This window comes from Danaus plexippus, chromosome 25 (genome assembly GCF_018135715.1).
Source record: "Danaus plexippus chromosome 25, MEX_DaPlex, whole genome shotgun sequence".
NCBI classification, from domain to species: domain Eukaryota; kingdom Metazoa; phylum Arthropoda; class Insecta; order Lepidoptera; family Nymphalidae; genus Danaus; species Danaus plexippus.
In genome coordinates, this window is record NC_083553.1 from 1,003,851 (window position 1) to 1,029,715 (window position 25,865).

Below are 25,865 nucleotides of genomic sequence, written 5' to 3' on the forward strand. Positions count from 1 at the left end.
AAAAAAAGGTTTGGGGAAAACTGATGTAATTAGTTTTTAATATTTCCTAATTAAGTATTTTTTTTTAGTATCAACAGATTAATTTCCCTTTAAGCATTAGAGTAGTGCCAATGATTTTTTTTTATTGAAAATAACCAAATGAATGGTAATTTCATTAGTCAAATCATTAAATAAGAATAAGTTCAATTATATATTTATGAGGGCTATTAGTACTATTTAGTTTTTAGATTTCCTTATGGTTACAGTCATGAAGGTAAGCAGGAAAATGTCGTTAATAGCTCTAATTACAGGCAGCCGTGTTCTATATTTAGTTTACCTGTTCTGCAAATGTTTCTATAAAAATTTTGAGTATTTGGATTTGTTGAATAAAAAAAAATTAAAAAAATATAATAAATAATTTGAACGAAATAAATAGCATAGAAGTAGTCAGAAAAGCGATTAAAATAGGCTTAATAGGAATAATATTTATTCTTATTTACTTAATATTAGCCGTTAAGCCTATAACGTTTTCAAGCCTAAATAATATTGTTATTTACCTATTTGTTACGTACGCGCTACATATTAAAAAATAAATGAACATTGCCGGGGCAATATCGTTGTATAGATAAAATATCATATAACGAGCGACGCCGCTGACTCCGCGGAACGAGCACCAAGCCGTGTGAACCAGAAGATTCCTGATACCACACAAGCTATGGAATGGGATTGCTATCCTAACATCGGGGCAATCATGAAGTCTAAGATATAGGTTATAAGTTTTAATATGTAATTTTTATTATAATACACATATAAGTCGGTTTCGTAGTTTTCCTGGAACCTCTGGTTGCTACCCTGTATAATTTATTGAAAAGTAATTATATTTTATAATTTCAGTAAATGAGATCATTTGAGATTTTTTGACGAAACATAAAGATGATTATCAGAGTTCATTAACTGTAAAAACATTACGCGATGATACAAATCTATGAAACAGTTAGTAGGAATATAAGTAATAAGGAAAACCTTTTTGAGGGCTCTACTTACATTATATTAATTTATAACTGCGAAGTTGTAAATATACGTAGTTTTATACAAAGGTCAATTTTGTACAAAAAATTTGCTCGAAAATTTTCAGATATGATTTTGTACAAATGTTTATAAAAATTTTCAATTCGAGAAAAGTCTTATTTTATAGCTACACTGCTTTATCTGAGTTATCAAACATTGACAAATATTTGAGGTTTTTTAATTTAAAGTGTTTTTTATCGTTTATTTAAATAAATTCATTTTATTATTATCAAAAAGTAAACGTATATTCTCACTTGGATTTACATAATAATTATGTGGATATTTTAACATAATTTAATACATTTACAACAAAACTATATTTAAAACCTGGAGCAGCCACCTTCACATGGTGAAGCGGAAGTGATAACTATGACTTTCTCAGCAGAACCCACAGTATAGGACAAGTTTTCGGTTTTATATAAATATAATTTCCTTCTCGTTTTTTTGTTATTAGTTGTAAATATGCGATCATTGACTAATGCGACGGCGGAATTATTCGGTGTAAATGAAAATTTCAAGAATAGAGACAAAACTTGTCACGCACAACGTTGGTAGAACATTCGAAATTATTTCAGCTCATCTGCCCGTGATCACGGTTGCTGTAAAGGAATCGAAACGTCGGGATTATGTAGTTATAAAATAATAAAAAAATGCGTAGTATCCGAAATTCTTATCATTGCCTTTCCACCAACAACCTAGGAAACCAATACGGAACAGTTTCAACATCGTTCATTCTTACAACAAAGTTGGTAATGAAAATTTATAAAATTTTTCTTTCTCGAGGGAGTAGCCGTTTTAATTACATTACATAAACATTACATTACAATACAAACATTACATTAGATAAACTCATGCAGTCAGCTTATATATTTTCACATTCAACTTGGATGTCTTCAAGGCAAAAGTGAGTGTGGTAGTGAGTGGCTCTCACAGAAGATCGGCGTAAAGAGTCTGTAATGGCTGCTTTGCGTTCGATGAGTGAGAGATCCGGTTGCCCTTTCCCTCTCACCACCTTTTCCCACCCTTTTCTACCCGTTCCTCTTCCCCTCTTACAATCAAGCACGGTAACGCATCTGCAACATCCTTTATGTTGCAGATGTCAATGGACGACGGTGACTACTTTCCTTCAGATATGCCATCTGCGCGGACCGTCTTTGAAATATAAAAAAAAGAATGGGTTACTACTGAGTTAAGGCCTTTGTTAAGTTTTCCTTCATTTTAATAATATCCCAAGGAAAAGCAATTTATTACAGTACTTGCATTTTTCTCATTAAAAGTAGTCCTCCAATGTGACCAATAAACTCCACTTTATTTTTGTTTGGGTAGTCTTTTGAGCTTAATTTGTATTAACGCGCAGGGGTTTGTATACATGCGAAAAGGTTGTCTCGGTTAAGGCATGTCCGTCATCTTGAAAACCTCGGATTCTCAACGTTCTGGATTCTGGGGGCACACTAATGTGGTAAAATGTTTTTGACGCTTTCTACCGACCATACGAGGATAACCAGGAGATAAATCAATTATTCGAAAACTTCCATTTCGCTAGTCTTCAGTACTGTTTGTATTTTAGAAGATTTTAATGTTAAGCATCAATGCCAGTTGTTTCAATGGAAGCTGACTAAGCATACAGTCATTAAAGCTCGTAGTTTTAACGTGTCGCTAAGTCTTACTCAGTTCGTTTAGAGAATTTCGAGAGCACCGGATGTGATACGACAGGTGATAAAATACTGTATTGCCTTCGCCGAAGTACCCATACGTACCAAAGTTCCACTTTATTTTACAACCTAATGTGATTAAACTGAATATGACAAGCTTTCACCATATCTTTTCCGGTTAGATGCTCAAAACCGCAAAATTTTGTAGCACGAAGTTCAAGGCTCCATCTTTTAGCTGTAAGTCTTTCTGAACCCTATCCAAGGCTTAAACTGGTTAAACCTGAGTAAGTCTTTATACACAGGTGCTTTAGTATGTCCTGCCCTAAGGAGTGCTTCTGGAAACTGGCTCTAAAACTACAACTCCTGCGGCGATGTTTTGAGGTTTGAGGTTTAGCTTTCTAAGCTGTACAGGACTACGCATTGGTTAAAAGCAATCTAGTAAGTCATTAGCGAAGAAGTAAAATAGTAAGGCCTCTTGGCATTAAGGAGTGTGGGCAGGAATATTGTGGGGAGGTCATTCAATTTCTCCATTTAATTTTTATCAGTTGACAACCAGATGCATCGAGGGCATAAAACATTTCGCTGTAAATCTTTCTCGCATCCGTACTAAGCGAGAAATGATTTTATCAACAATTTCAACGTAATGGTAAAAAAGGTTTTTAATGACGTAGTTTATAACCATCTCAGGCTATTATGTGGTAAAATAAAGTAATTCCGTGGTTTATAGGTTAGTAATAATTGTTTTGTAATTTTTGTTTTTTAAGAAATTATATCTTTTTAAGAACTACCTAGTACCATCATATGAGCCCGAAGTGGAAATCAATATGTTTACCAAGCACGTTAAGGAAGATGTTACAGATGTTGTATTATAAGAAAGTTACAAAATTTGTAATAACACAAGCAAACCGACAGTCTTAACAAGGTAGCTTTGTTAGAATTTCCAAGAATAAAGGTTTTTAGATTATTCCTAATAGAACTACTCTTACAACTTCAATATCTTGTTATTGATATGAGAGTCTTGGCTGTAATTAGATTGGTTATATCAATTTATTAAGGACAATGGCAATGATTATAAAATGTTTATTATAATACATGATAGACTAAATGCAGTGCTGCTCATGTCTTAAAGTTTAATTATTAAACTATGGAGTAATTATAGACGAACTGAAGAAAAAGTAGTAAGTCTTGATATAGAAGTTTATTTACTTAATAATGCTTGTAAATTTTTGCTACGTTAATTAGTAAATAAGGCACCAAAGTATTACGTCAATTATATAGGTAGAGAGCTTGGTATTTCATTAAATATTTTGGGTTCGAAAAAGTTTTTATTTATTGAAACTTTAGGTAGCTAGTTAGATGTAGGCAAAGAATATTGACAAAATAATTACTTATTAACAAATAAGTAATAATTCGTAGCGTTCACGAATTGCTTTTGATGATTCTAGAATATATTATTCGTGCAAAAGAGTGATAGTCACTACTCATTAGTCACCCACATTAGCAATATTACAGGTCCATAGCTCAGTGGTTAGGAAAAAATGATTCCTTAATAATAATTTCGTAGAAGACCTGATAGTGTGAAAAAGGTTATAAGGTTAACTTCGGAGTAAAGTAAAGGTTTTTGATCGTGAATTGAAAGATTGAAGATTCTGCACAAAAAGTATGTATATTTACTACTTTTCTTGTGATATGATATGTTATAGTTATGACATAACTGGACTAGACTGATAGCAAGACTTTGCATCCTCACACTTCGTTAGTCATCATTATTCAGCGTTTCCAGATTTTTACGCATAAAAATTCAAACATGACATAAGATTTATTTGTGTAAGAAAACATGTATTTATGTTTAGAAAAATAATATTTACTTGTTGTAGATCTCAAATAAGGATTCCTTGTTTGCGTTTGTTAAATTACCAAAATGATATGAGACGGATTTGAATTGTAGATTTTTATTCTAAAATACTTTTTTTTGCCCGCGACTTCGTCCGCGTAAATTTCAGAATTAGTAATATATAGCTTTTACCCGTGACTTCGTCCGCATTGGATAGTTTTTTTGTATAGTAGTATGAAAAAACCTGAACCGTACTTTTTTGTACGTATGTTTGAATTGTGCCGAGATGGGATGAGGCCATACTAAGTGTAATTGTCATAGGTTAGGTTAATACATTTTAAGAAGAAGATAGGTTACTGCAATACATTTTTATATACGATGTGTTTTGTTTTTCCTTCCTTGGCCAGAAAAGTAAATTTTTCCATGGGAATGCGTTGTTTTCCCTCGGTCAAAAGTAACTCGTGTCCTTTCTTAAGTCTCAAACTATCTCCATACCAAATTTCGTGCAAATTGTTTCAGTAATTTAGGCGTGATTGAGTAACAGACAGACAGACAGAGTTACTTTCGCATTTATAATATTAGTATGGATAACACAATAAATCAGTTATAAATCAAAAACAATATTCAAATTTATTCAGCCTAAAGATGAGTATATTTTTTTGTATTATTTCTAAACAATTAACTTGGTTTTCCTTTAATATTGCATGTTTATCGAAATACTTACAAATTGAATTTGTTAATAAAAGCGTTAAAAACATTCAACAATACTTTATCATCGAACGTTGACGTTAGTGGAGTGATTGTGTTATGCAATAATGTCGAAAGAATTTAAATTCGGTTTTCCAATTATGATAAGTGTTTGGCTTAAACTTAAAATATTTTCTCTGTAATTGCTATGTTCGTAAAATATTATTAGAGCAGTTATTGTGTTACAAATGGTACAGCATCCTGTATCAAACATATATCAGATTAAAAATTGTGTATAGACTTGAACTTGTTTCTAATAAATTTAATATCAGCCATTGATAAAAGCGAATTCCTAAGGCCATCAGATAAATCTTGTCTCAACTATTGTAAAAATAGTTTTCATAATATTCAATATCTTCTACGGAGACGTTGTTTTATCATTTTATAAACAATTAAATCCTGTGATGTGATTAGATTCAAAATGTTTCAACTCAGAAATAGATCAGTATGAGGCGGTGATTGTGTCAAAGAAGGAAGTGGTTAGAAAAACTATTTTGATCATGGGGAAGATACATCAAGCTCATACGAGCCTAACTTGTAAGTTTGGCAAATGTATTCTTTTAAAAAAAATGTAATTTATTTCAATAGTTATACATAAATAGTTTTGAATGGAAAATAAATTACGGTTCTTATAATAATTATTGTAATTATATGTAACAAGTTTGTTTATAAATATAGAATTAGACATAAACGAAATTTAAAACAACTAATAGCGAACTCTGAAGTTAATGTAGTGTGGAAAAGGATTATGCAGTTATGAATTAAGTTTTTTTTGTTTTGGAAACTTATTTTGGACTCATTATTTCCGAGGTTTTTGATACAAAAGAATTATGACTGCTCACTTTAATAGTATATCAAGATTTAGATGTAGTTTTTAAAAAATGACTTCATAATGAAAAAGCCAATCCACTTACTTATTGTATACATACATATAGTTGATAAGAAAAAAATGTGACAAGAAAGATTTCAGTGTAAATAACTGTTGATTTCGTATGATGCAATGTAATCATTTGTTGTTATCTCTATTTTAGACTAAAGAATAAATTTTATTCACTCGTAGTTTAAAAAAAAAAATCTGGCACTTTATTTATTGAATTCATTTCTGAACAGGTGGTCTAGGGAATATGCTCACTGGCATGTTGTACGTATGGCCTTCCTACACCGTCGTACATTTCACAAAAACTGATACAGAATATCTCGACTCTCCAATGACTGAAATTGAAAGCTCCCTAGTAGGGAGTCTGCCATCTTTGGGAGCCATGGCTGGCACCATACTGGTTGGATGGTTGATGAGTATATTTGGGAGACAGAGGACAGGATTGATCCTGGCTTTTCCAATGTTGGTATGTATTTGTAGAACTACGATAATTTTGAAACTTCCAAAAGTTCTTCTCTAAATGCTTTCAAAAGGCTTATAATATAAGGATTTAATTTTGAAATGGAGTATCCATTAAGTTAAAAATAATTTTTAGGCTTCCTGGTTGATAATAGAACTAACGCGATCATCCATGGTGATTCTAATAGCGAGATTTCTTAGTGGTGTGTCTGGAGGTGGTTTTCTCGTCCATTCACCCATCTACATATCTGAGGTGGCGGAACCATCGATACGAGGAACATTGGCTTCTGGTATGTTGTGATAAATGTTCAAGTGGAGAAGCACTACTTTAATATTTTCTGATAGAAAAAAAGTAATCTCACTTAACTTATATTATATTGGTACGGAAATTTAAATTATTTTTTTTGGGAGTTACATTATAGTTGTAGAATTAAGGTAGTTCATCAATATATTTTATTTTATAATGTATTTGATACGAAGCTATTCCAAATAGCGAGTCGTTATATCTGCTATACCCACAATATATTGGATGATATTACTTATAACTTACTGTTTTATAATATTTTCGCAGCTCCAATGATATTTTACTGCATCGGTATCTTGGTTTCCTACTTAATGGGTTGGTTTCTAACCTACCGGTACGTCATATGGGGTAACTTGATCTGTTGTATTGTGTACGCCGCCCTTATGATGACGGTTACTGAAAGTCCAGTGTATTTGCTTCGGAAAAACAGAGAAGAGGTGTGTTACAAAGATCTGTAATCATTTTTTTTATATTTTTTTTATTGTGCAGAAGGAGAGAGAGAAATATATTTCTAATTGTATGTTACCATTAACTATAAAGAATTAAATCTATTACTTTATGTATATTAGTTATATCTTTTATGAGGTTAAACGTATTTTCTAAATATTAGTTAGTTCTTTCTTAAATATATTATATAATATTAGTGTCAGATGTACGTAGCTCAAAATCAGTATATTTCACAATAATGAGAACCAAGTTGTCGTTTGTTTAATTACTCCATTGACGAAATATAAAAAAACATATTATCTTTACAGGAAGCTCGTTTGGCTGTCAGTCATTACTTAGGTGGCTCTGTAAATTCTAAGGCCGTACTTGAGGAATTCTCTAGACTTAAAGAACAAATAGCGCCTTCGGTAGAACTAGTAGCAAGAGACCCCGGTAATTATTTTGCAATTATAAAAGAAATATTAAGTATAAAACTTAAAGAAAGTAAAATATTAAAGAAAGGGATTTTGGTTATAATTCTTGCTTTATAATAGAAACTAGTTTTTGTTCTGTCTCAAATTTATATGTTGCCCCACATATTGACATTAAATTTGAAACAAATTTATTTTACAATACACATATATATATATATATATATATATATCTGTATTCGAGACTTGAGATTTGAAACTTATTGGGTAACTTATAACAATATTTTTATACTTATTCATTTTCCGGAACCGAGGCTATGTTTAATGTTAGCAGTCAAAGCTTTGCACTCAGTCATTAATAAGTAGATATAGGAAAGTTCAGGTCATTAGGTACTTATTTTCATTACTTCAATGAAAAACATACAAAAAAGATAATGTTTTATAATAATAAGAATGTATAGTGTTTTGGAACGTTCTTGTAAGAGAATTTTGTTTCAGATCAAAGTGAAAAACAAAAACTTAACGCTGAAATCAATGATGTCGAGCAACAAACGAAGGATGAAATGTCACCATTGAAAATGTTATGTAAGTCTTTTTATAAAATATTAAAATTTCAATGAAGAACTTAAGCAATAGTAACTTATTATATTATTTTTCAGTTGTTTCGCCAGCATCTCGACGCGCGTTCACAACTGTTTTCCTCATACTATCTCTACAAGTAAGTTGAAAAATTATGTCTTTTAGGTTTGAAGGTCCTATGTCCTTTGTGATGATGAAAGATATGTGTACTAATTAAGAGAAGTATAGTCTTATATAACGAATTTAAAATTAGCTTTTAAAATATAATATGTGCTATTACAAACCTGCAGGTAATTGATCTTTACAAGTCGAAACTTATATACATAATACTTTAATCATTACAAAACGTCATACACTAATAGTAACGATAGTCTTTATATTAGTAATAATGTTAGTTTATATATATATATATAATTTTTGTTGCACTGAAACGATAATATGAATGTTAGATCCTGTAATATAAGCAGAGTGGCGCAGTGGAAGCGTGCTGGGCCCATAACCCAGAGGTCCGTGGATCGAAACCACGTTCTGCTAGTGCTATTTTAGATTATTTTTGATGAATATGTACTAGCTTATAAGATCATTCTACGTTTACACCCTCTGGGCTCTAACACAGTTAAAAATCTCTGCTTTATACACAGGTTATGATGGGTATGATAGCTGTGCAAGTGTACGCTAAGGATATCTTCACTCACGCGGCGCCTAATCTATCTTCACATTTTTGTTCCGTTATGTTCGCGTCCACTCTCCTGCTTGGCAGCCTTATTAATGGATTACTTTTGGACAGATTCGGCAGAAAGGTACATTATACATCTTTCATTCATATAATTATGTTAGTTAAGGTTAAGATTCAATGTAAGATGCTGTGTATTTTTCAGATTCCATTGATCTCATCGTCTATTGGAACAGGTGTATGCCTTGTAGCTTTGGGTTTCTTTATTCAGACCAGTGTTGCTCCAGCGTGGGTGACAGCTTTAGTGATATTATTCTTTTGTTTTTTCTTCATGAGCGGTGCCGGCTCCGTGCCCTATGTTATGTTGGCTGAGATGTTTATATCAGAGGTAAAGTAAAAAATATTATATAGTAGATCATTGCTTTATTGAATAAAAACATATTCGTTTATAGAAAGCGTTCCTTTAAAGTGAGATTTAATATTAAATCTTTTCACCCTAGACAGATACATACGTAGTAACTAAAAATATCATGAAGTAATAAATAATTGAAAGGATTATAGCTGACAACTACTAAGATAAACTTTGATGCTGTTATCATACAAGTGTCAGATAAAATATAATAATATGTACCTTATAATTTATTTCGTTGACATTAATGATAGCCAAATATTTGATTTACAAATCGACAAATAAATAGTTAATCATTATCCTGGTAATGACATTGTAATGATGCAATGTCATAGCTGTGTATTAATGTCACATGAGATTTTATTTATCAGTGATTACAGACGTATTTTCTCAAGGTATGAGATGCGTAATTTATGATGATAGGTTTGAAAGGGTTTGTTAATCTTTGCAAATAATAAAATTGTGTATAATCAGCTCAAATCCAGAGAAGAGACACGTATACAATACTGTCACACATTTAAAATAACATATAATTTAAGGTATATGAAATAGATATAAGGAGTAATTTATTATTTTTGTCGCAGGTTCAAAGTGTCGCTTCTATGATTCTTATGGAATGGGTGTGGCTTTTAAATTTCCTGCTGGTTGGTGTTTTTCCATTCATGATTAAGTTCCTCGGGGTCCACGGCGTCTTCTACAGCTTTGCAATGTTCGCATTGCTTGATTGTCTCGTTGCCATCTTCATAGTACCAGAGACCAAAGGACTCACCATCGATCAGATTCAAAAACTGTTGCTTTACCGGCCATTGAAATGAATTAAATACTGTTTCGTATATAAGTTACAATATGTTTAATTATTTATAAGTTATTTTGTAAGTATGTATTATTTATTTTCGTCAATATTGATAAAGTTATTTATTCTGTAATTTATTTTAATTTCTCATTAAGACCCCTTCAATACAAGAGTAAATAATGTTATCATTACTTAGTTATATTTTCTTTATTATTCAATAAATTTAAGGTAAAATAATGGTTCGTTATTACTGTTTACAAGTATGAAAACTATTAGTCGGAATGATATTCTTAGGAGCTGTATCAAGACATCATATTTGTTTTTACACATATAGCAATACTTTAAAATATATTATGACCCGCCTTGCTAATCTACTCCTAACATCGTTATCTACTTGAATTTTAAAATAAAAATGTTTCGTTAAACGCATATCAAAGCAATTTTTAAATTGTCTTTCTTTGTGTTTGGTTGTTCCAACTAAGAACCTTTCTGGTGACGCTGTCACAGCCTATGGCTAACATATACAGTCAAGTGGTAACTACGAAATCCAACTAAGTTATAGAACGGGTGGACCGTTTTGGACAGGAGTTTTACCCCCAGGTAAGTAATATTATAAGGAGTAATTTAGGCTAGTCTTCAGCCACTCCAAAGCGATGGAAGTTCTCGAAAATATAACTATAATACATTTTTTTTTCAATTTATGTCCGATTTTCAAAATTAGTTTTATAGTCGAAAGGGCGTTGTTTTGAGGTAGTGCTCGTGTCACCAAGTTAGGATTTGATGAAGAGGTCGTCCAGAAATTTAATGAAACCTTTTAAGGATGATAACGTACATCTCAAGCATGCATGCAATGGCAAAGCCACAGACAACAACTAGTTTAAAAATATAATTGAACTTATACATAATTTCAATTTATAAATGTTAGCTTGAAATTTTTCAAATAACAAAAACCTTAAAATAATTTAAGAGTACTTTATTTCAAATCCAACCAGTTAGGTACCTCCTTTCCTCAAAATGATATATTTTTTCAACTACCCTCCTATTATTGAATCATGTTTTTGTTATTTTTTTAATACAGTATATGTATTTAAGATTTTGTTAATATTTTTCATTGCTTGATAATAAAAAGTTATTAGAATTTAGTGTATAAAATACCCAATTAGTTTTTAAGTTTAAATGTAAAATTAGAGCCTTTTTAAAGACACTTCGGTGTACAGAAAAATTACAAGAATTAATGATTACATTAAAGTTTTTGTATACAGAAAACTTGTCTGAATTTAAATAAATAAATGATAAAAATACATTATGTATAGTAATAAATTTATTAATATCTTAAATCCAAAACGGTTTTGAATTGCTTTACAAACTGTGGTCATTAAAATGTATACTATAAATAAGGTTTCATATAGCATTGGTAAAAGTAAACATTCCGTACAATCAACAGAATGTACAATTGATTTTCTACTTTGCATCAATACGTCGGATAATCAACATAGTTACAAACCGAATAGTGTTCAAACATTGTTACGTTAGATATCAGAGAATTAACTAACCAAACAGATCAACTATTCCCGAGTTAATATCTAAGTTTAACTAAATTCCATTAAACTAAACCGGTCTTAACAATAGAGGTCTTTCATATTGGCCTTATACTTGATTATGAAAATGAAATTAAGTTTATTTCGTAGTATGATTGTACATATAATTTCAGTTATAAAAATATATTCGCTGTAAAATTTTATTCTTAAATACTTTGGGTTAGTCTGTTAGTTTTTATGCATTTATTGTTGAATAGCAAATTTATGTAGTTAAAAAAAAATCGTTTTAATTAAATGGTAGTTTGTTTTACCATATCATTATTTATAGAAAATTTAATTATGGATGATTCAATCAGTATCGAAAAATGGCTGCAACAAAAATATTTATTTAGGTTCGAATGATTTTGTCATATGTGGAGTTGGTTGAGACAATAGATCGAGCTTTGATCGAAGCTTAGTCCGAGTTTGTGTTGAACACTTCACACGAAGCGTTTCCCGTATTTTATTCCATGAACTACTATAAAACTATAATGCAATAAGCAAGCCAGTCTGAAGAGCTTTAAGGAATCTTGTAAAAGCACACGACGACTAAGTGCAGACATTATAAAACTTACACACATACCAGAATCACTGGGTATTAATAAAAGTTAATGGTATGCTCTGATTGTAACCAGCTCCAAAGATATTATAAGTGTTCCTTAACTAATTTGTATTATAAAGGCAACAAGTATAGTAGTATTTCATTTTTGTAAGAATATTTTTTAAAACATTATAAAAGTAAACAGGATTATTAAAGAAAATGTTCATTTAATCACATGTGATCAAAGACAACAACTGAAATAGACAACTTTAGGTTTTATAGTTATACCAGAGTATAGAGTATACAAAATAAATAACAAATAATAGGCATATGATTTCGTTTTTAATTTTAGATTGTTTAAGATCATGTTATAATGGGGATAGGATGTTGGTGGCATTTTAATCACCGACATTATTTTTATACTGTACAAAGAATGTGCCCGCAGAACGTATCACAGCTCTCATACAATCTCTCTAGCGTTGTAGGTTTCGGAGGAACTTTCGATCTCGTTTTGAATTCCGTTCTATTGTCGGGTTCTTGTGGTCTAAAAAAAGTGTATTTTTTTTTTAATTTTACCTTCTAAGTATGATTTTCAGTCTATTCTATACATACCTATAGTAAAAATCTGACTGTTATACCGACGATGACGGACATGAAGGAGTATGAGATAAAATATTATTCAGGATTAATAAATGAAAGAGAATAAAAAAGACAGTTTGTTATAAATTTATTTCTCAGTCTAAGTTTGCTTACCTCAAAAACGTCTACGAAGATTTGACTGCGGTTTTCATTGATATCCTGTGGTTGGCTTCAATTAATTTTATTTTTATTTTATTTAAAATGGGTCATAAAAATATAGCAATTAAAAGAACAGTGTAGTTAGTTATTCCAAATACCAAATGTAGGAAGGAGTTAATCATTTAATGTATTTTTTCAATGACTAAAAGAGACAAGCAGGCAGACGGTGGATAAGATGGAGAGTAGACATCTGCGACATAAGGATTGTTGTAGGCGCTGCAGACCTTGAAATTTGAATTAATCGTACTTATGTTTAGTTCATAAAGCTCCTTATATATTTAGTAAAAAAAATACTCCTAACTATATATTAAGTTTATGTTTGATATGACTTAAGGTTACTTTCTAACCACTGACACAAGAAGAGAGGTTTTAGGGGTTTAGAGAATTATTTAAAGAGGTTTATTTGTAAACAAATGCTTTAAATATTTCATATATAATTTTATAATAATTCATAGCGGTAGTATAGAAGTTAAGTCTAAATATATTACAGATTAATATATAAAATATAGATAAATAATAGCAGCATTAAAATATGAATACCGAGTAGATTGATATGTGACTAGGAAAAGATCAGCTGAACTGATGATATGTCAACATGGCTCATGTTGACATTTAGGTGAAGCGAAATCTCAAATGAGTTGTACCGCGGTCATTTTAGACACAATTTTATTGTTTTAACTTTTCGCTGATGATTAATAAGGTTCGCATAAACAAAGGAATATGTTTGTAAAAAAATGTAGTTATTTGTGGATTGTTTTTTATGTCGTAAGTATTAATGACCAACAAAGTGCTTTAAGAATTTGGAAGTTTGTTTCTCCTATAAAATGTATATATGACGATGAAATAGCCAAAGTGTAAGCTTCGTATGTGATTTAATTTTCATAAATCTAGATATAGCAAATCAACAAGGTTCTTGGCAAGCTCACAGATTTAGGGGTTCAGGGTTTCAAGGGATTTGAATGAGTACTGCAAGTTCCTGTTATGATTTAATAAGAATTAATGTTCTATCGTAGTAATTGTCAAATAAATTTGTGACTATAAGTATGAGACATAAACATTTTTTTTGTATAAAAATATTACTCGGCGGTTTTGTGGCTTTACGGCAGCCGTGATCAGACGGTCAAGATGAAAGCTTTCCGTGTGTTCTTGGGAACATCTTAGACATCTTTTTGTTGATAGACATTGTTTTATTTGTAAAATGTTAAGGATTTATTTACAGTTATTTATAATATTTTTAAGAAACATTTCTAGATATTTTGGACCAGAATTATATATGAACTTAATCAAGTATTTAATCAGCTTGTTAAAAAAATTATTTAATGCCCAGTAAAGTTTTATTATACATATACATTTAAGTGTATATTTATGATTATAAAACTTAAAATACATTTTTCCTTAAATGAAAGAATCGGTTTTGGTTTTTGAATTCTCATTATTTGTCACATATTTTTCTCTTTTGACAATTCTTTTTTTTTCATCGAAATCACATGTTTTAAGGTTACGTGTAGAATAAGTTTATTCTATTCGTAACCTTACAACATTTGATGAACAAAAAAAAATGCATACCACTCCATCTCACATAAAACCTTTCTCCGATATTTAACAAGTATTTTGGTAACCCTAATTATGCGGACCGACTTGCTTAAGATCTGAGCTTAGCTTCAATATATTCCACAATACATCGAGTTTATATTATAGTGCTTAGAAAATAGAGAGTTCAGCCCGAGATGCTTAGTTTGAATAGTGAAAATGGCGAAGGCTATCGCAATCGCAATCACCGTTTATTTATATATTCCAAGCACCTTAAGTATTTTAATAGACAACCAAGAATGGCTTATGAATTATTAATATAAAGAGTGAAGGTGATTTTAAATATTAACGCAGCAAATTTTTTTTAAATAGTTAATCATTTATTGATTATTATTATTAACATTTGCGGCTGTCGCCTTTTGGTCTAGATTTTTAAATTAATTGTGAAAGAAATTCTCATGAATTCTTAAAAAAATTTAACGCATTTTTATAAAAACTTTTATGGAAATTTATATGAGATTAAAAAGTATGCGAGAGTAAGGGGATAGTTATTTTTCTACAGGAAAGAGTGCGATAAAATATGTCAGCTATCATGTCAAAAGTCATAGAATTTTTATATTATATAAGATAATAAAGATTAGTGGATTTACGATATTGTTAAATTACACTTATAAAATTGAATTTTTTTATTATTTGTGAACACAAAAATATTTTTACAAAGATATGCAAACGAGATTTCTGTAAAAAATTTCATATTAAATTTGATACATAATAAAAATTATTTAGCCGAAAAATTTCTTCGAAGCATTTAATTAGCTGTAAATACGATTGTTAATAAGAACTCCGCTCCTCATTAGACTGTTGGCAATAAGGAAACTCTTATTGGTTTATTTTATTAGCTGTCAGTCAATGTATCCAAATGCATCTGTCAAGACCCTTTTTCTCAGGAACGTGTCAAAGCATCAAGCTGAAACTAATATCCAATTGTCGGTGTGATATCTTTTGGAGCAGATAATAAATTGTTGAGGTCCAAGTAGTTTTACGAGAGACAGGTTATTTAGCTTGTGAAGGGAATCAAATCTCAGAGTTCGACCTTAATTTGACATCATGAAATTTAGTGAATAGGAGTGTATCACAAATAAACGAAAAATCTTTTAAATGGTTTAGTGATATATAAGCACATTAGTTTTAAAATTTTAATATTAAGCTTAGCGTTTGATTAAGCAGGTTTTGTTACTTTTATTATTTACTTAAGACGCTATAAAGGTCACCTAATTTGTTTGTAAACATTGAAGTCACAGATTCCAAGCATTCTTTTTGTTTTTTTTTATTATTAATAAATTTGTAAAGCACACAGCTCTCAATTAAAATTGGTTTCAATTAAGTCATTACAATACTAAAACGTGAAGCAAAACTTTATAAACATTTTTAAGAGGAATATGCTAACGGATGGACGTGGAATTTTACACAATCAACGTTAATATGGAGAAGAGCACGGAGCTTTTATTACATAAAATGTATTATAAAAACATTAAGTTATTCAAAATAACTATACACACTATTACAACTTTGACATACATATAATCTGAAAAGATTTCTCAGTGTGTTTTGGCACTAAATGTCAAAATAATGACATGTTATGTTATTCTGTTATTCCAGCTAAAACAAAAGACGATTTTGTCTACTGTTTCAGGACCGTTTGATAACCAGTCAATATTTAATATGTAAAAAGTGAAAATAAGGAAAGGATGAATCGAAACATTGTAGCCTTTATTGTATTATTTGAATAAATATCAAGAAACTTTCACTTTATTATTCTGTTATTACAAACGGTTACATTCAATGGCTTAAATCCATTCTTTATTGTTCGTTTGATAGCCAATCCGCATTTATCCGACTTAAATCAGATTAAAGAAGATAAAATTACGATTTTGTGGACTAAAAGTATTCCGTATGTTTGAAGTGATGAATATTGCAAAAAAATTTAACGATGATTTGATAAAATAACGAGACAATACTTTTTATTCATGTATTTGTATTCGTTGAATTGGTTATACATATTTAGTATTTGGTTGTATTTATTACATGGAAAGTAAAAATAATATCCGGGGCATGTAAAATACCTTACTTACTTTTCATGTCTTTATCATACTTAGGGGATGTTCTTTCGAAATAAAACAAATTTTGAAATTCAGCTTACAATTGAGGAGGCCTTGTTTTTTTGGAGTAGTTTAAAATTTATTCTAAGTTAGATTTTATAAAACTACCTACCGGACTGAGGGACTAATATAGTAAAGAGATAGATAAAAGGAACTAAAATTATTTTTTTTATGCAAGTACCGTCTTCGACACATAATATTCAACAGTATTCGGGTATGATAACAAAGTTATTTCGATGATAGTAATTAAAATCATTCACTTCAGTGGGTTATTATTAATAAGTGATTGCTTAGTTTTTCGTTATCTTGAGCCTGTCTCTTCAAGCTGACAGTGTCTGAAGTGATGCTATCTGTTGGTTATAGATGTTAAGAAGGATTTTGTCACACAAAAATAACGAATTATTCACCGTCAATAAAATGGAAATTTCAAAAATGCACGGTTTTGTTTGTATAATCTTCTATAATATTGTAAAATCTATATTTATTGGCTAATAGCATCTTCCTTGTTAGCCATTCTATGTAACATTTAAGTCTTATTTTATATATTTGATTGTAAATTAGATAGTCCTGTATTTTTTTCACGCAGTTGGAGAAAGTTCGTATGATTTATAGTACCTAATTCTGAAATAAAATCATCGTAGTTTTACTATCCTATAACATAGAATTTTTCTTTTAAAAGCTGTATTGAATCGCTTTTGATCGTATTTTTCTTAAGATCCTTTATTCCGTTACTCTTAATGTTTACCGTAATTTAACTTACCTTTCTATTTTGATAACATTTTATAGAAAAATGTTTACGAACTATTCTCCGACTACTTATTTTAAAGCAATTCCCTTCGCACCCTTTCAATTACTTAAAAATACGTACGTCTAATGTACATAAGCTTTTATATAACTGTTTTGAAAATGTTTGAGGAATTTTTATTCATATATTTTTTAATTATAATTAGACATCGTAGAATTGACTGAATTTATTTTAATTGTCATTTTGTTGTTATTCTATTAAATAAAAACAATTGTTGTGACTTTAATAGTAATTTTTAACATAGTCTTGGATCAAAAAATATATATGTATAAGTCAAAGCTTCGTTCTTAAAAATATCAACTTTAAGAATATAATTCCTTTGATTTTTTTTTTATTTACCCAAGTTATACTTTTAAAGCCGCCAAGCTTCGATCAAGGTGACTTAACTAATCACGCGTAACATTTAATATTGAGCTTAGTACAGATGTCGGTTTAATTGGAAATGCCGGTTCGAATGATTTTAAAAACTAATTATTTGACAAAAATGTAATAATAAAATTATAAAGTCACCGATATTAACCAGGATAGCACGACCTTCCTATGACAAGGCTAGAAAACTGAGAGCAGCTGACGTATTGGAGTCCTCATTAACCCAGAAAACGCTGGTGATTTGACTGCTAGTGAAAGACGAGGAAACTAGTATACGAGGTATAATAGACGATAAAGAGACGGTCTCCTGACCAGTTCACATAGCGCTGCCGAGCGGTAAGGACGTGCCGTGACAATTGAAATAACATTTTCATAGTGCAGTGGTCAAGCGAGTGGTTTGGGAATTTGTTGAGTAAGTTCTTTATTTCTTTTATCACTTGAGAATTTTTTTTTTTTGTTTAACGAGACCACTCTGTGCGGTTGATGATATTAAGTTTTGATGGCTTGGATTCAACGATGTTAATGTATTTTTTAAGAATAAAAGTATGGAAGATTATTTTTTTATATAAAATTTATTTATTATATGAGATATAAAATAAATATATAGAAATAATGAATCTATTTGTTTATAACAAAGCCGTTGAAGTCACTCTAAGATTTTGATGTTAAATTTTTATAAACTTTACTTGATAAACTTAACAGGAAAAAAAATATTAAAACAGTTATAATAAAAACGAGATTTAAATTATTTAATTACGATATAGTGAGAGTAAGTAATTGGTCCATGGAATTGATTACAAGAATTAAATCCAACACAGAGTCACTATAAATTCCAATTTATAGTGAGGATAAAAAAGATACCAACCGTGGTTCTAGGCTTCGTTTAGGTTTTTTTCGGTCTGGGTTCAAACCAGGCTCACTGTGGTAATGAATTACCAGGGTCTCTGTGTCGGTCAATGAATCTTTACACAAAAAAACTTTCTATATTAGTAGAAAATTAAACTGTAATTTTTTTTGGACTTTATTTTATTTGGATGTGAAGTTTAATTTGAATATCATCATAAATACTTTGTTTTGGATTTAAATATTGTATTGTAGTATGCGTTGTAGGATTTGATTTGCAATTGACGTTTCTTTAATATGTTTTATTAGTAAGAGTTCTCGGCATCTATCTAGACGTAGAGTTCACAGTTTTCGTAGAACAAACATTAAAAAAATAAATACGAATTGAGAACCTCCTCCTTATTTGAAGTTGATTGAAAAGTAAAGTCACCATAATTATTACGATAAAAATTATTGAAAGTGTTGGTTCCAAGCTGACGATGCTTACATTTTTTAAGTTACGGCGGCTACAGAATAATAATTTACGATTTGTTAAAAAAAAAAAATACTTCGAGATTCGTAAGTATTTTTTTTAATACTCTCCTTAAAAGGTTTAAGAAAATTAAGATTTAACATCTGTAAAGTATAGAAGGGAAGTGTTGAACGCATAATCCCTAATACGATTAAATAAAAACGATTGAACGATTTTTTTTTAATAGTGGGAAAAGTTGAGTAGAAATTTATCTTCAAAGATGGGAAAATCCTTAATCATGTCATCGTATTATTATTTTTTTACTTAATCCCCGAATTTATCAAAAAAACCAGCAAAGAAGAATAGCGGCAGTCAAAATAAGATGATATCTTTTTAATAAAAGGGGTTATAATCCTTGTTTACCAAATAACCATTTTTATCTTTATTCATCATCATCATCATCATCAGCCTATAAGAGCCCACTGCTAAGGAAAGGCCTCTTCTCACATGGAGAAGGTTTGAGCATTAATCACCACGCTAGCTCAAGACGGGTTGGCGATTTCAAACTTATAATTTGAAGTTATAAGTCCAGGTTTCCTCACGATGTTTTCCTTCACCGTCTGTCAGTGGTGTCTAAATACTGTTAGAAAGTACAAATGACTATGAAAAATCACATTGGTACTTGCCAGGTTTCGAACCCGCGCCCTCACGCATGAGAGGCGGTCCTTTAACCCCAGGCCACCACGACTTTTATTGCGATATATATATATATTGATTAATAATTTTAAAACTACTAAAGTTTGGTCTAATATATTACATAAATACGCCATGCACACGGCATTGAAAACTTCTGGTAGGCTTGGATACATCTACATATATAGTGGATGTTCTTCTAGTCGTTATTAATCTCGAGGATCGCGTGTCCTCTGAGATAATTTTAATTAATGTTTTCTGTTGCTGTGAAGACTGTTAGCATCTCGTCTTACATCGGAGATTAGAGGTTTATCTTTTCATAAAGACCGCTGAAGGAAGTCAGCGGAATCTTTATTTTAACAATTTTTTTTTTCAAATGTTATTTTATACAGAATTTTAAACAATTTTGATGAACATATTTATATGTAAGGCGTGTGAGTACTTTATTTTTTGGAGAATTTTAATTATTAAATCCTTTATGGACTTAATAGATATTTGTTAAGTACCTATATAATACTTGATTTTTTTATAAAAAATAATTCGAACACTATTGAATTATTGTTTCTACGGAACCCTTAATGATCAGTAAGATTTTCAAATTACATAACAGTCCTAATTAAAATCTGTATACATATAAAGAAAATGTGTATCTCATACTTTATTATAAAATGACGAATCAAATCAAATAATCAATACTGCCAAGTCTCAGTCTTAGTCTTAATCTCGAGATTTTATTAAGAACTCGTAATCTTGTGATTTATATAAATAACTTTATACGATAAAGTGTTTTTAATTTCTGTTTAATGTTATACTTCATTCTTTTTATAAAAAAAATTTTCATGATCATGGAACACCACAAATATATCTTAAGCTGCCACATTACGAACCTTATCTTACCGATCTCAACCGAGTGCATTAATTTCCGACTGGCAAAACGTTATCTTATTAACATCCCACGTGGTACTGGTTTCCAAATTTGGATTAATAAGACCATTTAGTTGTCGGTCATTGACCTCATGTTTTTATGCCATACCATTTAAGTTATAATCGTTATAAGGAAACGGTCTATTGAAATAAACTAAATTATAATAGTGAATGCATGTCATAGGAGCAGGCTGAGCTGAAGTGGTGTAGAGACATAGGATATATATAGCGTCTGATAGCACAAGTTTGAAGTAAATTTCAGAATTTAAATAAGTTTTCTACTTTTTAAATTCAACAAAAAATATTTCAGCTGTTTTCGAGTAACATGTAAATACAAGCTTACCAGAATGACAAAGTCAGTTATATTTATTTTTTTTAAATATAAATTCTTATCCTTCTTTCTTTCCATGCATTTTTGTGAACTATAATTATTGAATTAAATTCAATATTAATTGTACTATTAAAAAATAAATCACATTAAAAAGGCTCGCAGAGTTGGTTCAAAATCATAAAAGAAGATTGAAATGTCTCGTATTTAAATATTTGACTGTAACAATGTATTTTAAAGATAGATGTAATCAGATTCAGGTTACAAAGTAATATATTGTGTGAAATTGGAATCCAGTATGCACCATACTGCGTAACGGAACGCTCTAACTTAGACTTGTTGCTAGGTTGAATAAGGCTGTGCACTCACTAGAGACGCGGGAGAGTTATCAGGTTATGTGTTATAATGTTATGATATAATGATATTTAAACACAGTTAATTTTTATTATTTAACCGCAAATATAATTGATGCTAATGAAAGTAATATTTTCGGATTTACTTAACGCTTTTTGTTTATTTTAAACAACACACTCCCGATGTTACGGTTCCTTGGCAGCAATCGTGATCACGGGCGGACGAGATGATAAATATTCGTTTTATTTGAAGGAATATTCGCGAAAGTCTTAAGCCTCATTATAATTGATGTGTCCCATTTTGATAGAAGCTTTTTTTTACTTTATCGTAATCGATTTTAAAATGAGCGCCCTTAGTAAGTTATTATTACTATAATATAAATTCAATAAATATATAATAATATATACATATATATATATATATATATATATATTTATGTAATTTTTTATTTAGATAGGTAGAGCTTTATCCACAGCACCAAATTAAACCGTAGAATATATAAAAGCTATTATTTAAAAGCTATTCGTTTATTGGCACATTATAATATAATAATTAATGATTATTTTGGGTCAAATTATAAATATAATACCAATTACTGTGTCCTTAGCGATATTTACTTTAAAATATGGACCTAGATGTATCAAATTTAAGATAAATTGAATATCCTATTCAAGGACTATATAAAAATTTAGAAGACTTGAAAATATTTTCTATCGAGATAACTATACAGTGCTAGATTTATATATATAATTACTAACGTCTTTTTGTTTAAACCTAAGTTCTGATGATTTTTTATAAACGGTGATAAAGAGAAGAGATTTATCTAAATTTTTATTTTTAGTTTTTATTAATTTGTTTATGTAAATAAGAAATAAGCACTTTCAAGAATGTCTCATATACATGTTTGTATGTATTTTAACTGAGGATCTAAAATTTAACCAATAGGTCTGCAATTGCAACGTTTTTTTTTATAAATAATCGATCACTGTACCAATTGATGTCAGTAAGTAAATAAATTAATTCTTAACAAGATGTTCAATTGGTTTATTGACCCCGATACCTCTTGAATGGTCAGATTAGGGACATCTGATTATGTAGGTATAGTGTTGTTTAAGAGTATTGGCTGTTTTTTTAGCCTTAAAAAAACTAGCCGTCTTAGCTGACTCTGTGGAGAGTGTAAATATTTTAAATAAGAATGAATTTATCTAAAATCGAATATAAATTGTAAGTATTTTAAGAGTATCAAAAAAAATTCTCTTTATTTCAGTTTAAAATAACTATTTTTGGACTTAATTCTCGATGGTTATTGGTTAGACTTTGAATTAGATATCAAAATGATATCAGCATATAATTTGAATAAAATTGCGCCAATACGTTGAAGCAAGACTGCAGTGTATAAGATTTTAGGTTAAACTAATGCCTCGTTTTTTTTTAAAGTCGGTCAGGTGCAGTCTTGTTTTTGTATCTATTACTTACTTTTTATAGTACTTTTAGTCTTTCACTTTTGTTAAATCAAATTGAATTATACTTTTTATGAAAGTGCGTACAATTTAGTCACTTAGAGTTTCGTTTAACAAATGAGTGCCTTTTTTTATGTTTAATTAATAATGTATACAAAAATAAATAATATATATTTATATTATAACTACATTTATGTTTGTATGACTATGTTTAAACGTAAGAACAATATAGTTATATAGGACGGTTAAATGTAAGTACGTATATAATGAGGCTACTCTACTATAGCTCAAACAAAGCCACCATCCGGTATTCCGTATGTTCGAATAAATGAAACTAGTATCTTCCGGATAAACTACGCGTGATTTATTTTTGTAAAAAACTACATAATCCCGACGTTTCGGTTACTTTTCAGCAACCGTGATCACGGGCATACGAGATGTGAATGTCTGTCAGTTGGTCCTTGTTATTTATCACATTCTATTTATTTGTTGTTTTTGTACAATTGTTGTTATACAAAAATAAATCAATTCTTCATTCCGTACTTTCAATTTAAATTATCATTCACATATAACATTCCTTTTAGCCATGACAAGCAATTGGTACGCAATGATAACTATGAAATACATTGTTGTGATGTTAATTGAATTTATTCAAAGCGTGATATGTATCACGGTTAGTAAAAACGATTTGAAATGTGCGGATGCAGCCACCGTGACTTTGAAACATCGTTGCATAAATATACAGATACATTTGTTAAGTAACTGTTTACATTTAGAATTTAGTTTTACACAAAAAAAAAATTACTTTTAATCTTAAATTCTGTTAGATTGTTGCTATTAATTTCATTGTTAAACACTTTCGTACATTTTAACGTAAGTGCCGCGCGGGTATTGTCTATTTATATATATTTTTAATCAATTTAACTTCATAGAGAATGTTATGACTTTTGACAACTGTCGTTATTATCCAGTCTGTTTTAATATTTATTGCTAAAAGTATTAAACTATTTTGTTTATTTATGTGTGGAAAATGTTGTCTATAAAAATTTAACACGCAAAAATATAGTTCGCAGCGTAGTTATAAAAGCCGCGAATTTGAAACAAAACTAAATCGGGACATGAAGTAGCACGTAGCCATTGTTTTTCTATAACATTAAAATAAACTAAATTCTATAGCATAAATCAATACAATTTCAAAGACATAATTTACTATCGATTGATCGATGTGATTTAAAATTATTATAGTTAAACAAAACCGAGATACTTGACCTTTTGTATCTAAAATCTTATATTTGAATTTAAAATACAATATTTATGTCGTGCTTATACAAGATATTCATTATTCATGAACCGTTTCAGAATTCAGTGGGGAATTTGAAATAATCCATGATTACTATAAATTTACGTTTTTACTTATAATCAAACTATTATAATATATCTTTATCGTACTATTAGTCGATTCAAAATCTTTTGAACTCAATTTTAACAATAGTTTTTTATAAATTATTTTCTCATAAACTTATAAGAATAAATGCTTATCACGTAAATCTTTAAGATATACAATTTCCTATTTTACCAACACCCGCATGTGTTTGCTAAACTCAAAGCTTATGTGGTCGGTGTCATATAATAGGAAGATATGTCTCGATAATTCATTACTTAAAAAAGAACCTTATTTTAATATAAATAAAACATAACACGATTTTAGTAACCCTTTAATAACACGTAACCTGTTTATATTGATTGAAAACGGATTCGACGCTCCAAATTAAGTTCATTTTTAATTAAGTTTCGGTATTTTTCATTCACAAAACCGGTAATAAGAAATAACTGTCTGTGTACTTTATATAACAAGTTTATCCGGTTCCTACACATGCGAACTATTCTTGTAATGGTATTTTTAGTTTTCTGTACGCCCGCTTTGATATATTTAAACTAGATAATTTACGAATAGCTCTCCAAATAAATAAAGTACACTGTGATTACTATGAATTTTAACAGTTCGATATTAGCCTCTAGTATATCCAATTAATTGAAATTCCTCAAACCATCCAATGCCGTTCAGTGCATACAGATTGGGTCAGTGATCTCGCGTAATTGAATTCATGCAGAAACTTATCCAAGCGCTAAATCAGTACCGTAAAGTGTACTTTCCGTCGACAATTCAATAAAATCTCTTATTGTTACGTTTGTTCCAACCGAACGAAAGCTATTAGAAATGGGTTCAAGTGCGTTGCCTTGGGGCACACCGTACTGTCTCCAGTAAACGAGATATGAATCTTAAATGCTACCTCGAAATGTTTTTTTGGAAGACCTAGTGTGCTACTACGATGTATAATCGATTTTAATCCCTATTATTTCATTGTTAGGATGCTATTTGATGTACAACTTTTGCAATTTGCACGATTCTTTGAAAGCAAATATAATTATATCTATACTTCTATGATATTTTTTAATTAGTTTATCTCCAGATTCATTTTTAAAAGCAAACATTTGAAACTCGTCTCCTCTATTGCAACAAAAAGTATTTTACTATTTATATATTCTCAAATAACAGAGTATGTGTTTTAAAAAATAAATTATATTACATACTTAATGTTATAAATTTTTTCCATATAAAAATTCCGATGTTCATTTGTTTTAGGTAAGCTTAGAATAAAAATTGATTGATGGTGTCTTGTGAGAGGAAAATACGCTGCCACAAGTTTATCACTAGATATTTATATGGCAAAATTATTATTTATATATGCAACATTAAGTTAATGTCTTCATTTTGATTTAAATTGTATTCGTGTATCAGAT

At 29.8% G+C, this 25,865-nt stretch overlaps 2 protein-coding genes and 1 non-coding gene across 3 annotated transcripts in view; all 3 read left to right on the top strand.

The window, feature by feature from the left end:
• Positions 1–5,642: 5,642 nt before the first annotated feature.
• LOC116775375 (facilitated trehalose transporter Tret1-like) lies at positions 5,643–10,468 on the top strand. Its single transcript, XM_061524731.1, has 10 exons — positions 5,643–5,817; positions 6,391–6,623; positions 6,753–6,906; positions 7,188–7,357; positions 7,676–7,799; positions 8,276–8,362; positions 8,437–8,495; positions 8,998–9,156; positions 9,235–9,417; positions 10,023–10,468. The coding sequence occupies exons 1-10, from the start codon at positions 5,781–5,783 to the stop codon at positions 10,251–10,253; spliced, it is 1,437 nt and encodes a 478-aa protein (XP_061380715.1). The 5' UTR covers positions 5,643–5,780; the 3' UTR covers positions 10,254–10,468.
• Trnam-cau (transfer RNA methionine (anticodon CAU)) lies at positions 8,819–8,890 on the top strand. The gene has a single exon. It is a non-coding gene; the product is annotated as a tRNA-Met (tRNA).
• A 7,839-nt stretch (positions 10,469–18,307) lies between the features above and the next one.
• Positions 18,308–25,865, top strand: part of LOC116775433 (agrin) — a 33,439-nt gene continuing 25,881 nt past the window's right edge. Inside the window, exon 1 of the mRNA XM_061524697.1 lies at positions 18,308–18,422. The gene's annotated coding sequence lies outside the window, so the exon portion shown is untranslated. The remainder of the gene's footprint in view (positions 18,423–25,865) is intronic.

Excerpts from the sequence above, each read along its gene's own strand:
- LOC116775375 (XM_061524731.1), top strand. The coding sequence starts at position 5,781 with ATGGGGAAGATACATCAAGCTCATACGAGCCTAACTT. Across the intron at positions 8,363-8,436 it reads GTCACCATTGAAAATGTTAT|TTGTTTCGCCAGCATCTCGA; the intron begins GTAAGTCTTTTT and ends ATTATTTTTCAG. Across the intron at positions 9,418-10,022 it reads CTGAGATGTTTATATCAGAG|GTTCAAAGTGTCGCTTCTAT; the intron begins GTAAAGTAAAAA and ends TTTTTGTCGCAG.